Source organism: Oryzias latipes, chromosome 4 (genome assembly GCF_002234675.1).
Source record: "Oryzias latipes chromosome 4, ASM223467v1".
Taxonomy (NCBI): Eukaryota; Metazoa; Chordata; class Actinopteri; order Beloniformes; family Adrianichthyidae; genus Oryzias; species Oryzias latipes.
Window position 1 is genome coordinate 11,210,866 of NC_019862.2, and position 17,629 is coordinate 11,228,494.

Consider the following 17,629-nt stretch of genomic DNA (forward strand, 5'->3'; position numbering starts at 1 on the left):
GATGTTAAACAGGTGAAGAAAGCAATAAAAATGGAAAATACATTAGAATTGAGTCATCCTGGCAAAGCAAAGCTTCTTAGCAGTTTTTATGATGCAAAGAATTATTATTGTTTTTTACGGCTTATTGGTATAAGAGCTGCTGAACGTTCTTTATATTACATGTGCATTATTAACTACACAAACAAGGTTCCACGATCTGTTACACTAAAAAAATCCTTAATCATTTTAAACACAAAAGCCCAATCTGAATTCTTCCCCTAACCCTACGGCTTGACCCTACTCGAGGGTTAGTTCTTAAAAAAATATATATATTTTGCTCAACTCCACCCCTCCGAATACTCCTACAATTAAAGGAGTAGGGAGACGCCGTAGGGGTAGAGGAAGAATTAGGATTCGGCCAGTGTCTCATTTTCATAGTTAAAAATAAAACACATTGTAAATAAAATACACAAACTTTCAAAAAAACACGCAAACGTTATCAAAGTGGTACAGATGAAAATATCAGATAATAAATGAGGCGGAATGTCAGAAATATCTGAAAGGTTTCCCACCTTGATGCTCTCTTGTCGGACTGAGCACTATCGCTGTCGCCCAGAGTGAGGGACGCTAGAGACAAACTGGAGACTGAACAGAGAATTTGTTATGACTTCAAACACTGGACAGTAAAATGTATCCTGGATAATTATTTAACTGCAACCCCCCTGACCAAAAAAAAAAAACCTTAGGAAACTTGATTTTTGCACTCGTTTTTCCAAAGCAAAATGGTGGGAATATACGTCAGACATCCAGATAGTTGCTATATGAAGCGGTTTTTATTCTAAATTCAAAAGGTTGATTAACATTTTTAATTTTAAGTTAAATGGCTGATATTACCGCTGTCATTTCATAATGGCACTAATGTTTTTTTATTTATTTTTTTAGTTTAGCTGAACAGTTTTATTTGAACATTAATGAAGTTCTTAGGAGGCAGAGCAGAGCAGCAGGACACAATTATGCTTGATAGAATGAATTTCTAGGAGTCGTCTCCATGGTTACCTGTGGCTGCTCGCCTAGGCGTTTTAGGGGAATCAATGCTGTCACGATGCATGGACTTGGGTCGGCTTCGCCTCTGCTTGGTTCCACCACCTGCTCGAGGTTTGATGATGGAGTCCATGTCCTCCATCAGCTTCAGCTGCTTCCGCCGAAGGTATTCCTGCTTGATGAACTCCTTCCTGGCTTTGTCTTCCTCCTTTCTGACACGCTCCTCTTCTGCTTTCAGTCTGATCAAGTTAAGGGATGGAGAGAGTGCGTAAAAACAAACTTATGCCCAGTCACTTCGTGTTTTCTGGGAAGTTGTTGCAATAAGAGAAAACTCAAACAATTTTAGAATTTCCTTTTTCCATTATCTAGAAGTGGAAGGATTTATCATTTTTATTTTATTTAGGGTGATTGAACATATATGTAGGTTATGGTTTATAAATCTGACATATATTGGGTTTTTCGGAAAGTAAGTCAACAACTTTCAGAATATTTAAAATTCAAAATCTTTAAAGCTTCTTCTAAAAAGAAATGATAGACAAATGTTCATACCGAGCTTCCTCCTTTTTCTGCTCCAACTCTGCCTCCAGCTGCATCTTCCTCTGCTGGTTCTCTTTTTCTCTTCTCATCCTTTTCTCCAGCAGTGCAGCTCTTTTCTGTGCCATGTTCTCCTCTGCCTTTCCATCCTCCTAAGGAAAAAAATACATCAATTTGAGGGAATATTGAGTGCATAGAGACTTTTATAAAACCATTTTTTGTATCAATATTTCTGTAACACTTTAAGAGCGTACATTTTTTGCATGTAATATCATATTTGTGGAAGTAAAACTATTTAAGAGACATTAAAAGACTGAGCAAGATATTTTTCTTTAGTTTTTATGAAATGTCCTTCTAAAAAAATTACCTTTTTTACAGTAGACTACTAAAATATCTCACCTTCTTTAATATTTACAAAAGTAATTTATGTAAATAATTTATAAAACATTTTTTAGCAGAGGTCAGACTTTTTGGTAGAAAAAAACTTAAACCAGAATTCGATTAAAATGAATCATTTAAACGGAGGTTCCTCTTTCTCTACAGGCTAGCTTATTCTATGGATTTTTGATTCATGTGTAAATTCATTTTCTCAGCCATCAGCTTCAACCCTCGTTTCACCAGCTGTGTCTGAATAATTCACAGAAGCCCCAGTTTTCTGACCTACATTAAAGCCTAGACAGCGGCTGACAACAATCTCAAACAACAACTTAAGGACTCCATGCTTTCTGACTCACTAAATATCTCTGTAAAAAAAATAAAAAAAACTTTTAGTGAAGCCACTTTTATTTTGAGTATCTCATCTTGAGTTACCTTGAAGAAGAAACCATGACACATCTTCTGCTCTTCATCTACACTCTCGAAACTGTCTTGCTCCGCCTCCAAAGCATCCTCCATTGTCAGAACCTCTGGGAGCTCCGTGACCGCGAGTGCGACTTCAATTAAACCGCTTTTGGCTGGGCTAGAAGGTTGTGGCTGAGAAGGGATCTCTGTGGGTGTCACCGTAAAGGTCTCTACCACTGGGAGGGCCAGAACCTCTGGGAACTCCACAGTAGGTTTGGGTTCTAGAAATGAGTTCTGAACTCTGTCATTTAGGCCATCTTTTTTAATGTCAGGGATGCTGGATAGGTTGGGATTCTCTCCCTCCTGGGTTTGCTCATCTCCATCCACCTCAGTTTGTTCTCCTTTTCTCTGCATGTTGGGGGAACTAGGTGGGGAACTGGCAGCAAAAACATGTGGCATTTCCTTCTCTGGAGACAAGCCTGAGTCTGTCTCTTTGCTATGATCCTCATGAGGGGCGACTGTCTCTGGACTGGCAGCTGCCGGCTTCTCTCCCATGTAAATGAATGCGCTTACTAATGGCTGGCAGGGAGAAAATCTGCGCAGCCTTGGGATGCTATCGACAGATTGTGGGGCTGTTAGAACTCGGTTGTAAGGGGTCAACTTGAGCTCACTTGGTCGAGCGGCACGAGGATTACGTGAGTGGAACGACGCAGATTTGCGCTTGATGTTAGTTGGAGAGCAATGAGTGGAACGAGGTGAGTCGGCAGGAGAAGAGGGTCCGGAGGACCTGATGACGGCTCGAGTGTGTTTCTGTGGTGAGGGGTTGGCATATGAAGGAGGGATGACCCACGCTTGTTGATGCTGCTGCTCTCTCATGGCCATGATGACTTCCTGTTGGTGTGCTAGCCGCTGCATTTCAGCCTGGAGGAAGGCTAAAGAATGATTGAGCTTCTCAATTGATCGTGTGTACTCGGAGAGATCCACTTCAGTTACATGAGAATGGCTTTGTTCTTCACCTGCACCTGGTGATTTCTGCCAACAAGAGGCTTTGCTGTTTTGTTCAGCTCCATCAGGGCTGTCTGCCATGTTCCTTCCAAATTTAAAGGTGGGACTTGTGCTCGCTGACTTTCCTTCTCCCTCAGTTTTTACTCCTTCAGCCCCATCACCTTTCCTCTTCACTACATTCAGGAACGCAGAGTGACCCATTTTTTGCCTATGTCTTGTAAAAGCAGCTTCTACTTTCTTCTTCTGCGCTTCAATGGCTTTCCGTTTCTCCTCCAGCCTCATCCTCAGATGTACCATCTCTGTAGCCATGACTTGAGCTGGATCGTTGGGGGGAAGCTGGACTGGTGTAGGGGATGGGTGTGTAGCAGCGGGCGTTGCTGCTTGTTGATGGATAGGGCTGTGCTCAGGGGTTGGAGCCCAGGAGACAGATAATGGAAGGCCAAACTCGGAGCCTTCTGGTGTAGTTTTCATGGAGCTGCTGCTGCCTCTGCCTGAATCCTGGGCTGACGGACTGAGCTTCCTCATCTTCTGCTCAGCAAAGCTGGTCAACTTTACTGCTGAGGGAGATTTGCTCTGACTGCTTGGACTGGGGCTTGGTGTCTCCACATCTAGCTCCATGTTCACAGAGCAATCTTTCAGAGAGGAATCTTCATCCAGCATGTCCTCTGTTCTAATATGGATGCCAGTGTCCACCTCTGTGGTTTCTGTAGGGCTCAAAGGGTCTTTGGAGTCCAATTCTGATACTGGGTCCAAGCCACCAACAGCGGCTCCCTGGCTCTGACTGTGCAGAAAAAATCCATTACTGACACCTTCTACAGGTGGCCTACTGGGGCTGTGGATGATCTGGAGGGCTTCTTCCACAGAAGGAGCTTTTTCCAATTCTCTACCATGTCTGTTGGGGTATTCTCGCCTGATAGGCTGTATGCCTGCTAGGCTGTCTGGGCAGCCCTCCTCATCAATGCCAACACTCTGACCATTAACTGGCTGAAAGGACAGGTTGCGCTTCATTCCTCGGGGCATATGGTGAACTTTAAAACTCGAACCATCATCAGTGCTGATGGACCGGACCATGCCACGTGAGGAAAGAGGAGCGGAAGCAGAGTCCTCTCTGTCAAAAGGGATGTCAAAAGACACGCCATACGGCCCAGACCTTCACAGACAAGACATTTTTATTAAAAATGTTTTGCTATTGTTAAAAACTACTGCAAAAAGTTGATCAAAAACATAATTTAACAGTAACAGAATTTGCTTAAACACTAACTATAATTATTTAAGGGCTGTATATTGCATCTAAACAGCATGACTTGCCTTTTCTCCTTGGGCCAGGTGCCAAGATTACCATCGACAAAAGACATTGAGGTTGACCTCTTAATTTCTCCTGTATGAGACAGCCAAACAAAGCAAAAAGACAAGATCTTTACTCTTGTATTTTGACCTGAAACTACAATTTAATTACAGAGAGAAGAATACCTGAGTTTCCCGTTTGTGGTCTGAGGGGTAAGCTGAAAAATACAAAATGACACGTGTATCAGTTTGGTGTTATACACATGCAAAATAATATATTCGACTACTGAACTGACTGTACCTGGGTCTTTCAGGACTTGGAGGCCTCTCCATAAAACTTCTTTTAGTTGCTTTAGAAACCGCTGGCAAATTTTTGATCAAAGATGAGGGCTCTGAAGTGACACAACACAAATAAATAAATAAAGTAAGCTTTAACTTACAACGTATAGTCTTCTGCATCATCATACATTAAATATTAATGGGTTTGTTTGATAAGAATTTAACATTTGCCTTCAATGTCCATGATTCTTGGCTTCACAAAAGATGGCGTGACGACCTCAAACCACCAAAAAAGCTCGGCCAGGAACACAAGGTAGTTGCTCTGGAAAGAACAAAAGAGTTGAATTTTTTTAACTAAATTGTTATGTTTCCCAGGTCAACATGGGCTTCAGACGCATACAGGTTTTGAAAAACCTTTAGAAAAGGTTTTTCAAAAGGTGTATTGACTCTTTACCGCTAGCAGGTGTCACTGTTGACATTTCCCATCATAGTTAAATGTACAGAGAAAACACTCCTTCTCTTTTGCCTACTCAGCTTGTGATGGTATTGAGGCTAAAAAAACCCACTATCAAAACCAGAACAATTGTAAACAAGCACATATGAGTAATAAAAAAAGCCATAATTTGTTTTCATGTGAAGTCTGTTTTCAGGATATAGAACCAAAACAAGAGTAAAAGCAAAACATGTTAACAAATGCCAAATATGCCATTTTTGAACCAATTGAGCCTGCTGGAGGATTTTGTGTGTGTGTGTGTGCGTGTGTGTGTGGGGGGGTAGCAAGAGTCCCGACACAGCGACTCCTGCTGCTTCATCATCGCGGTGATCAAAAATCCCACACCGTCACAGCTCTAGTTTATATCTTGTGGGACACAAAAAAATGCGACTTCTCCAGTACCGGTAGCAGAACTGTTGAGGTCAGCTCTTAACGATACTGCGGTCTTGATGAATGTTGCCCGGGGCTCGGTACCCATCCTTATGCCTGTGTGTGTTTATTTGGGTCTCACCGCTGATTTTATATTGTTTAAACATTGTGAAGCACTTTGCAAAGTGCTATATAAATAAAAATGTACTTACTTCCGTACTAAGAACAGCAGAATTACAAAGAATTGACAAAAGATGCAAATACTTTTTTGTTGTACTTCTGAACATAATCTTTTGCTTACATGGATAAACTCACTATGACACACTATCACCCAATATAAACAGAAATCTCATTTATATAACACAGGACAGCTCTTCTAATATTGAATCTGCAGGCTAACCGCCAAACTGAAATACACATTCCTTTTGACACCACTGGGTTCAAGTGTTGAAACCTAAATCAGCTCAACATTCACACTTTAAAAAAAATGGTACAAACAATAATTCTAAATATCCAAAATTTTTTATGTAGCTCTTAATTTAGTAAAACTAGACAGCAATTTATAAAATCCTCAGGATAACTATGCAAATGATGTTTTATCTAGAAACACCAAATAAATAATTTAGTTTAAACAAATGCATTCCTTCTTATTGCATTTAAAATTCAAAGTATGATAGGATTTTTTTTTTTGGTGATGGGCAGCTGTTTTCCTCTCAACACAGCTTTAGAGAAAAATGAATGCAGCAAAGCAGGAATGACCTTGAGGAAACACACCCTCTACCTGCCCTCCATTTACAGCGCCACACAAAGCCAGTGGTGCATGATCTGCAACAGGGACACTTGATTTGCATCATCGGCAACATTTCTGCACCACCTAGCACTCATGCGCATAACATTCACCCTTTAACTCTTCAAACTGGAACACGAGAAGTATCACTGGGAGGCAATTAGCACCAGTATCACCGCTGTTTTCACGGCAACGGTTTATTTTTTTGGAGGCCCTTTTTTTGCCGACATGCTAGTGTATACAGCTGCCTTTCTTTTTGTGAGGGTGTGCAAAGAAAAGAACAGATCGTTATCGAGGAGTTAAAGTAAAGAGCAAGTCAAATATTTACTTTACACACACTTTTTACTTTTACGGTGAAAACATCCTATCTCTTTACAAATTTAAGTCTCAAGCAACCAAAAATCAACCTTCTAGTTACCTTTAGATGAGCTCAGGATGTGAAGAAATCCTCAATATTTGAAGAAAGCAATAAGGCCATGGAGGTCAAAATTTATACTTACAGCACAGTCTACTTGTTTACTGTTATTGTTTTTTCACCCATGAGAAAGCATCACATTTCTGCCAGAGCTGCATCCTTAAGGAATCCAGGTCTGCAGCATTTTCAGGTTTGCCTGTTTCTGATGTCAAATGAGGGACTTGTAATGGCTAGAGGAGTCTGACTGGTGATTAGAAGAACAGGGCTCAGATTTGAAGCAGCAGTCGGGGATAATCCCGTCTGCAGAAGCCCCCATGCTGCACGTGCATCCAGCCAAATGCGTTGCTTTAATTAAAAAAAAAAAAGAAAAGCATCACACAGGTCATTCATAAGGACCCTAATCCTATCTGGAAGAAAAAAAGGCTAGACCACACACTGAGCATTCAAAGGGCATTAGGGTCAACGATTACTGGGCCAGAAGGTTGATTAAAGGATCTACAGCAAATTTAGCAGCCAGCAAGAGAGCTCCACCTCAATCTGCAAAGACCACTCAATCAGCCTGACCATGTTGGAGCATCTATGCATGATATTTGTAGAGTTTGAACAGACAATATGGTAAACATTTTTTTTCTCCCTCTTAAATTGACAGATGATGTGCTGTAAATTAACTAGATGGAAAGGCATTACATAGGTAGACGTTAACCTGATTTACAAGCGTATGTCCATTAGGACAGAAAGGCTTTAAGTACCAAATGTGTTATGTGGGGGAGGGGTTCCAAAAGGTTAATGTTTTGTCTCTTAATTAACACAACGTGGAGTGAGCCACATTTCACCAAATAGGCAAAATGCTCCCTTTTTTGACTATTTCTATTCACATATGGAATAATATTCTATTTAATTGAGAAGCAAAAATCCCGACTCAATATGAGGCCTTGAAGTCTCATTTACCTGCATTTCAAGTCTTTTAAAAACCTAAAACATAGACAGAAACTTTAACTCTTGATCCAAGTGCCACCAACAAAAGTTACACACGAAAAAGCTTGTGTGTCTTGTTTCCTTTTTGTCCTGTTCTTACCAATTGCATTTAGTTGTGGAAAAACAGGCAACTCTTCAATAATTTCAATTAGGACTGGGTGAAAAAAAATCAATTGAATTGATCTTCACATCTAAAATGTAAAATCCATTCATCAGATCTATTAATCCATTCTTATCTTAGAGCAATCTTCACAATTATTTGCAGGCAAACAAAAAGCTTTTCTGTTATTTTTTAGGATGTTAGAAATACATATTTTAGTAGTTAAAATTAAACCATTGCTTATTTTAAATGATTAACTCTGTGAACACTTGTTTTATAAAAAAACAAATAAAAATGATAGAGAATAAAAGTTTAATTGAATTGTTTAATTTTAAAGTGGGATTGAATCCTGCTTTTCTGAATCAAATTATTTTAGATTACAGTGATGCTCAGCCCTAATCTGAATGCTTATCAGCTGTTAGTTCCCTGTTAATGAAGCTGTTTATTCATTTTTTTTAATTATAACAGGTTCCATGCATGAAATTACTTTGATTTGTGTGGATCAATATCTGTCTTTTATGTTAGAAATGTCTGTCAGTTTTGTTTTGGTCCAAGCCCAATCACACCTGACAGAAGAACTAGCCCAGAAACTGCTTGGACTAAATACATTCAAGATGTGAATTTTAGTGGTTTCACACGGTTTTAAGTCCAACCTGCCTCTTCATCTCCAACTCCTCCCCTGCTCTGTATAATGGGGCCTCCATTAGAGTGACGAGCCTGAGCACTGCAGGTCTGCCCGCCATGAATCTGGGTCAAGGTGACTGAATCCAACGGGTTCAGTATGCAGTTTAGGCTGCACCACTTCTCTCAGGCAATAACTCTGCCCTGCTGGGACAGTTTTATCCCTTCAGACACTGGCGTCAGCAGAATACTGCTGCTGGCAGCTTCACACAACTTTATTTGCTTTTCGGCATTTAGTGCGCGTGTGGGCTCTGGAGAGCACGGAGCCTGACGTCGAATAAGCTGGGCAAGAGAAAATCCGTCAAAAAAGAGGTCATATTTCATGAAAAAATGTTTGCCGTAGATCATCAATTGGTGGTGCTGATGTTGGCTCATGTTTTTCTAAAACCTTTTTAGGAGAATTCTGGGTTGAACAACATTTATTCTTTGCAACATCTGTAACAACAACTACACTGAATGCTGAATGAAGCAGGAAGTTGAATGCTTTAGACTTGTTTGGATCATTTAGCACGAGTTTTATCCTTCCTCTGACTTCTATTATCCCTGTGCTGTCACTGTTACGCACATGAAGACATGTTGAGATGACATTTAAGGTAAAGTCAGGCTCATCCATCCAGACCAAACTGCAGCACTCAGCTAAAACAAGTGATGGACAGGATGAAGCAGGGAAGGACACCAAACCAGACAAAGAAAAGTATTTGCATTGTGTTTGTCCTTTTTAACCCTTGTGCTATCCTAGGCACTTTAACATTGGGAGTTGGGTCATCTAGATCAGTGTTTTTCAACCTTTTTTGAGCCACGGCACACTTTAACCTTGACAAAATCCCGCGGCACACCAGCATCCCCAAAAAAAAAAAAGCAGAAACTCAGTCTGTATTGATCTACAGCCCCCCCCCATCCGGCAATCTGACGTGCATTTTTGTGATAATTGTGGCAGAAAAAGCAGGAAGTTGCAGATGTTTTTTCTAAAAGATGTGATAAAAGTTAAGTTACATACAAACTGTATGTTCGTTGTGTTTTCAAGACGTGTAACAATGACAACTCATTGTACGCTGAGGCGCTGTCCCTTTCAAGCCAATGCATCATGGGAGATGTAGTGCGACAACTGGGAAAAAAGGGCAGAAAGACTAGCGTCTCTGAGCTTCATGGTTATGCTTACTTGTTCCACGGTCTGATACCGGATTCTGTGGAAAGCTTCACCGCTAAAGACGAGCTTTAGCTGGTGTTTTTGTTGGAACTGAGAGAGTTATAAGCTAAATTGGAACAAGGAAGTGAAGACTTCAAACACTTCTGATTGGTCAGACTGATGACATGTGATTAAGCCTTCAAGAATGATTGGTGGAGTCGTGGAGACAGTAAAAGCTGCGGGACTTTTCAGAAAACAGTTATTGCTGCAGCTAAATCGCGTTACCATCATTCTTATCAAAATGTCTTTAATAGAATCAAATAAACACAAAGAAAAAGTATTTTATGATCTTTTATATTCCTAACTACTCAGTGTTTTATCAGGAACTGTTTGGATGAACAAAGAGCTGATTTCCTGGAGATGTTAATTGTTTTGAGATCAGTGAATGAGGGCAATTTTCCACGGCACACTTGACCATCTCCCACGGCACACTAGTGTGCCGCGGCACACTGGTTGAAAAACTCTGATCTAGACGCACTAGACAGTGTGCTAAAGCTTTTTTCTTCAATGATTTGTGATCTTCACTGGTGTCCATGGATTACATGAAATCTTTCCACCTTTATCCACCTTTGTCATGGTAGGAAGAACACGTCAATGTAAAGGTGGGGTCATCTAAGATAGCACAAGGGTTAATGCTTTGAAAACGTTGAGGTATTTGAGGCACAGGTGGAAGTAGGGCGCTTTGAAGACGTTCCTGAGGAGGAAAGACTTTGTGAGGTCTGTGACCTGCATTGGTGGAGGATGAATTTCATTTTTTGTTTAATTGTTCTTTGTATGAAAAACACAGACTTTTTTTGTATGAGGTAATAGAAAAGTCCTGATTTGGTTCTATAAAGATAAAATTTTATGTTGGCTTTTTGAAAATGAAATTTTCTTGTTTGCCAATTTTTGTGGCAAAGGCATGGGAATGGACACTTTGTTTTCTGTTAGACTGTGATTGTGTGGGTTACTGTATTTCTGTGATGGCCATTTTTCTGTATTTCGTCTTCCAGTGTCATATAAGCCCATGCAGGCTGGGCACATTAGTGCATGACACTTAAATAAAATCAAACTCAAACTATTTGCTCATTCATTGTGTGACTCTAACAGCCATCATGCGGTTTTGATGAAAAACCTTTTAGAAGTAATGGAAACGCATCCACAGAGTTATTTACTGTGGTTGAGTAATGTCCAAGAAATGCTTTTCATCTTCTTTTTGAGGGCTATATTTTGATGTGAGCAAGAATATCTGAACATTTGAAAAAGCGGGTTTCCAGACAAAGGCGAGAAAATTAAAATGCTCAAGTGACCAAGATATGTTTTCATTGCCAAAGAATAAAAATCTGGGACAGAGTCAGCTTAATGCAGCAAACAGGAGTCTTTCAAGGACAAAGCAGCAAGAACCACAAAAGAAGGTAGAGACAAACTGGCCAAGAAAAGTATGTAAAAAACAAATAGGGAAAACAGATTTAAGGAAAAATAAAAGACATGATAAAACAGACATGATGACATTAAATGAAGAAATAACTACGCTTTTGGTTACTAGGGACAATTTGAATTGTTGGGAACTCTCCCAAAAGTTTAAGACAAAAATAAAAATGGTTTTCATCAGGAATGTACAATTCAAGAACACATTTAAACAAATCCCACTTTAAGTCAGATCAAGTATTCTCTAAACACTAAAAAAAGAGTTTTACATAACTGTTAGTCTCCAATATTTCAAACTAAATATTTAGGAAGCACAATTAATCCATGATCAATGTATTCGGGTTTTAAGATTCTTGGCGTTTTTTTTAATAATGGAACCAGGTAATAGTGTACCTTGATAGTGGAGGAGGCGTAGAGCATGTCCTCCAAGCTGAAGTGGCAGCAGCTGTTCAGGTTGTCTTTGCAGAAGTCTTGTATGAGCTGAAGATTGTACAGTCGATCAGCCAGAGACATGTTCTCCTTCAGGCAGATGTCTGAAGGAACGGACACAGAGCTATTAGGTGTTGGGACGATCCAATGGAATAAAAGGTCCAACACTCATTTAAGCTTTCAGTTTGATAATGACTTCTTCAGAACAAACTCTGTTTTCTTTTTGAAAACCTGATTTAAAGTGCAAAAGTCTTAGAAATTCTGAGATTATAAAATGATCAGTCCAAGGTGGTGCTTTAGGTCAACCAATGTCAAAGTTGACTGTAAAAACTTGTGTTCTAATGACTTTTTTAAGTTAAGTACATACAGTGTGTTTGTGTGTTATTGGGATACTATAATGCAATCAATCGGAAGATTTTTCCGAATGAACCTCCAGAAGTAGAAGGCCTTGTAACTGCTTCCTTGAAAAAAACAAAAAAAACTGAAAACAGGAAAGGCATTTATAATTTAAACTTCAATATAAATGTGAGTTTTAGTTATTTAGGTGGCAGCCATTTCCCAGGTCTGATGACATAACTTGTCCTAAAGTCACCTGATGCTCTCTCAGCTTCCCGTCGACCAACACAACTGTCTGATATTTGTTTCCTCACCTTGTAGTGGTAGGACTTGAGGGCAGTAAAAGTGGATCAGAGCAGCCAGAGCTGAACCATCTGTGGTGTCTTTCAATAGGTTGTCCACTGGTGGAATCCATAGAGAATTCTGGGTAGAGGCCTGCTCTTTCCTATAGCGAGCCTATTGGAATAAAATAAAATAAAAAACTTTTTATGATGGTGCATTATCTTTCCAACATCTGCAGTATCTGCTCTTTTATGATTAAAAAAGGGGAAAACTGAGAGCATATTTTGGTTTCATTAAGGTTTAGTCATCTGTGAAAGTAATAAGTGATCTGGAACCTGGTTACTTTGAAGAGCAACATAAAAAAAACATTGAAGTTGGTTAAAGATGCATTTTATGGTATCTTTTTCTGTGTGCTGTATTTTTATTCTAATAAACTGTTCTAACTATAACAAAAAGACAAAACAGTTATTTTCTTAACATTGTCAGACAAAAATGCTCAGTTAGGGTGGGCTAAAACCATTTGAATCAGCTTCTCTCAGACATTTAATATCTGAAATGTTTTTTCTTTCTTGGTCATTTTCCTGGGAATGCTTTGCGATTTCCCAGTTCCATATAACCACATGGGAAACCCACATTAGCGAACATAAGAAATCGTTTTTGATGATAAAGTTTCATGCAGTATTTATACCAGATGTCTTTGCTACAGGACTGACAAAAAAGAGCCATAATACCATAAAAAAAAAATCAAGATAATTAAATGTATTGATCATTAATCTAATTATTTTCAGAGTTCTGGGTTTAAATGTATGTCTTGAGACATTCAAAGAAATAATTACAAGAGAATTGAATTAGAAATGTTCTTTCTTTTATTTACTAGCATGATCTTGATAATTCTACTCAATTTCTTTAAATATGAAACAATTTCCATGTATATTCTTTATCAGCTTAAGCCAGCAGGCCTGTTTATCAGTTAAGGAGTTTGGTACTGAACACAGCTTTCTGCTCACCAACTGTTCATGCACATCTGTGATGACGTAGATGGAAAATCAAATGATCCATGTCAATGATTTGCTGTACATAAAAAAAAGCACATGGATAGAAAAGATGGTGTTAACTCGATCGAAACAGAAATAAAAACCTGTGATGTCACAGCTTTGGGATGCACATGTGATAATGAGAGGAAATAGAGGAAAGAAAGTGATGAGACGGTCACTATGGGCACACAAATACAAGGATTGATTAGTTCACTTACAGGCACAAGCTTCATGTACCACTTAGTTGGAGACTGCAGAACAGCGAAGGAAGAAGAGAACAAAGGAATACCTGTTAGTGAGATTAGTTAGTGATGCGATTAGTATTACAATGAAAGACACAACTACTGTGATCCCAAAGGGAACAATTGAATTCGGTGCGAATGAAAATCCCACTCATCTGCAATAACCTTAGTATTGTGTTTTTATGTAAAATAGAGATTTTAGTGGAAATGAGAAGTCCTGACTGCACTTTAACACAATGAAGATGCATGTGGGCAGACTGAATTACAGCTGCAGTGACACTTTATACAGTTTCAAAAGCTCTGATATCGTGTAGTAAAAAACAAGAAGTGCCCTTAAAATACATCCTGAATGTCCTGAAAAATATTTGAGCTGTCTATAAAAAAAAAAGTACACTCATAGAAAACACATTTCTCTTTAGAAAATTTTTTGATACTATGATTACATAAATCTCTTTAGTCCACAAAAAAATATAATAACAAAATTAATTCTGCCAAATACATTTTCCGCTCTGATAACCTAGAGAATATTTAGAAAAGTTTTGGTCTATTTTTTACTTATGTGTAGTCCTCAAGTTAATTGTAATGAACCGAGCATCCATCAGAACACTATTTTCCTTGGAGTTTTTTCAAATCAGAACGTAGCAAAGTTTTATGGTTCTTCAAATGGTTGTTCTGAATTGTTCTAGAAAAACTGAAAAGTTCTGTAAGGTTTCTAATAAACTGAATAACCTTTAAATCAGAGCACATTCTGTAAGTAACCAAATAATAACTTCTGGTACAAGTAATATCTTTTGGTTCAATAAAAAGTCACATACAAGTTACTCCTACCCATTTATTTTGAGATGACTATTTCAACATTTTAAGAAATATGAATATCTACACGAATACCACAGGTTTATTGGCAAAATGATACAGTATACTACTAATGACAACAGCAGCTTTGCTTTTTAATTTAAATATAACATGAAGAAGTGAAGACTGAATATATTTGAACTGATGATTCAGAATAAACAAGTTTACAATTTAAAAAGCAATCAAGCCCCTGAAAGGGACATGGGTAAAACTCAACTTTTATCTCTTCACAGCAGAGAAAACACCAAAGTGTTTACATTTACACAAACCCCTGATAACAAACGTTAGTCAACTTGTGACTTTATTTTTTTATCTTATCATTCAAAATTCACCTTTCACAACTTATCCTCTCAATCCTGAACCTGCCTTGCTGTGTTTATCTTTTTTTTCCCCCTGCAAATACCACCCATAACTCTGATTAAACCTACACAGTTGTCCTTAGATGGCTAAAACCACCTGTTTAATGTATTGCAAAAACGACACCTTTTTAAAAGAATCAAATCAGATCTGCAACTAGAAGCAGACACTAGTTTTATCGGTAAATGTTTGTCTGCAGCAGCCATGAATTTCACTGCAGTTTACACGGGAACACGGTGTGCCTTCAGCAAGATTTGCAGTTGTGATGGCAACATAAAACAATAAGTCTTGTGTAGATGATGATCTGTGCGGAAGTTCCAACGACATGGCATTAAGGTTCCTGCCCAGGGCCAAGCAAGTGCATATCTTAATACTAAATAAAGAGCAGATGAGGCTCCATGTGTCTTTCAATAGGTGTCGTTCAAATGCAAACACAACCAACCTTTCTGTACTGGGAAAGATTTTCTTCTTTAATCCATATAAAATAAAGAAATCACTTAATTTGGCAAATGTAGAAATGCTGCCAACTCAGTCAAACACTCTAATACCAAGTACAAAAATAATCTCTAAAATCTTTTTAATTTAACTGTTTTGATCTTGAACAAACCTTTGATAATCTGCACAGCAAATACCAATAAGATATTATGCTAATTATATATCAAGGATTAATGTAGCTCATGTACTAACAACCTGAATGTTTATGAATGCTTAAACCCAGAGGTGAGCAAATAAACCCCTTTTTCAGAGATTTATAGGACTTTAAGCATAATGTAATATTTTGTCACTTATTTTCATTTTGCTGTTATTCAGTGGATCAGAGATAGACGATAAAGGCCCAACAGAATGCAGACAGAGATTACTCGGGGTAGACCACATAAATAATGAACAGACAGGCCCACACAGACAGGGATGTCTTACAGCGCTGAAAATACTGCTGATTCCAGATTCTGTTATATAACCGGTTCAGACACCAAACAAGGGTCACCCTGGATTAAATCATACTCGACGGAATAACACAGATCTTGTGGTGAAGAAAGTGGGCAGATGAAGTGAGTAAATATTTCATGGTAAATGACTAATTGCCCAATTTTTAAGAGTTACTAAATACTCGCTGAAATAAATCCAAAACACAGATGGGTGAGTCCGATTTTCTTCTGACAGAAGTTAAAGCTGATAAGGTTCTGTCAGGGGATCAAGTCACACATATGACAATGACAGTTCTGAGATAAATACATATTTAAAAGGCAATTATAATAGGAAAATCCTTTATAATATTACTTGTCTTACTTGAAACTGTCCCTCAGGCATCTAAACATGGCAGTATCAGGAGAGCTACGGGTGAGGGAGGAGAGGAAAAGGAAAACACTCACCCGAGGACTCCCAGCTGGCTCCGAACTCTGCGTCTCCTTTTTCTGCTCATGGGCAACAACTTCCTTCAGACATTCATTCACCTAAAAGAGTGGGGCAAACAAAAGTTAAAAGGGCCAAATGGTCTCCATGCTAAATTAACCATTTTAAATAATTAGTCTGTTATTTGTACTTTTACTCCAAAAGCTTTAATCCAAAAGTGTAATATTTATAGGAGCTTTTGCATTTTTTAATTCACCATCCTTATTAACTTGTCCTTTTACTTTTTTTAATAACCATGAAAAATAAAGTAAATGTGCTTAAAGCTTACCAAGCAATATATTTTATGTTGGCTGTATTAAAATAAAACATACTTGCTCCCAATAAACTGGATTGAGCTTTGTTGGCTAAAATCCGCTGTGAATTTTGGTCATTTCTGGAAATGCATTCCAACAAAGGAGCATATGCGTGGCCAGGAGCTCAACACGACCACCCTTCCTGTCAGCCATCGCCTGCTCTGTGAGGGCGTGTGAGGCTCCGAGCTGGAAGCAGCCCAGCGTTTGAACAAGGAGAATGAAAACAGATCGGTTTCTGTAGTACTGTATGGGGGAGCCACAGCCATCTGTGCATACATTACATGTGAACAGCTCCTTCCATGCATTCAAGGAAAGAAAAACACAATCTGTAACATAGCTGGATATAACAAAGAACAGTCTGAATACCAGATATTGACTTCATTAGAACATAAAGCACTTTTGTTTTTACATTACTCTAACATTTTATCTTAATCTAACTGATGAAAAATGCATGCCAAGCCAATGATCAAACATTTTACAAAGACTCTGGAAGAATTTAAATTAAATATAAAGTTAATGTAACTATAAAATAGTATGGTGTTCAAACTACAGCTTTTACAGCTGTGTAACTTGGCATGCATATAACCAGTACAGACCGTGTTAATCCAGGAAGTCACTGCGTCCTCCGTGTCATACGGCGAATCCACCTCAGGGTTGTATGATGAATACTGACGAATGCAGGCCGTCACCTTCTCCACACTCGCCGTCTCCACCGTGTATGCCATCATAAGAGTGTCGATCATTGCCAAGTGGGCACTCTTTACACAAAAAAAGAAGAAAACAGACAAAGGGAAAATTAGATGATAGAAAATTGTAAGCTTTAAGGCAGATAAATTGAATATATTAATATTGCTTCAATGTCAGTGAGGTCTGCTAGTAGAATAAAATCTGGTTTTGTTTGCAAACAACTGAAAGGTATGCAAAAAGAACAATAAGTAAGCAAAAAGAATAAAAACACAATTTTTTAAATACAAAAGACTCTTGGGTTTGTCTGACACACCACTGTGGTTTACTCATTTATTAACTTACACATGCCATCTTTTCCAATCTACATTTGTCCTTTTTTCATGGTAATATCT

The 17,629-nt window shown here is 38.5% G+C and overlaps 1 protein-coding gene across 2 annotated transcripts in view; it reads right to left on the minus strand.

Moving 5' to 3' along the window:
- camsap2 (calmodulin regulated spectrin associated protein family member 2) overlaps positions 1-17,629 on the minus strand; it is a 39,406-nt gene that overhangs the window by 4,746 nt on the left and 17,031 nt on the right. The window contains exons 3-15 of one of the 2 annotated variants that reach the window (XM_011473958.3): positions 17,147-17,308; positions 16,218-16,298; positions 13,615-13,647; positions 12,395-12,536; positions 11,709-11,848; positions 5,134-5,224; positions 4,925-5,015; positions 4,810-4,841; positions 4,648-4,717; positions 2,365-4,489; positions 1,570-1,706; positions 1,036-1,259; positions 552-624 (exon numbers count right to left, since the gene is read on the minus strand). In XM_011473958.3, the coding sequence (XP_011472260.1) occupies positions 552-624; positions 1,036-1,259; positions 1,570-1,706; positions 2,365-4,489; positions 4,648-4,717; positions 4,810-4,841; positions 4,925-5,015; positions 5,134-5,224; positions 11,709-11,848; positions 12,395-12,536; positions 13,615-13,647; positions 16,218-16,298; positions 17,147-17,308 (3,401 nt within the window). The remainder of the gene's footprint in view (positions 1-551; positions 625-1,035; positions 1,260-1,569; positions 1,707-2,364; positions 4,490-4,647; positions 4,718-4,809; positions 4,842-4,924; positions 5,016-5,133; positions 5,225-11,708; positions 11,849-12,394; positions 12,537-13,614; positions 13,648-16,217; positions 16,299-17,146; positions 17,309-17,629) is intronic. The other variant, XM_011473959.3, reaches the window with a different exon arrangement.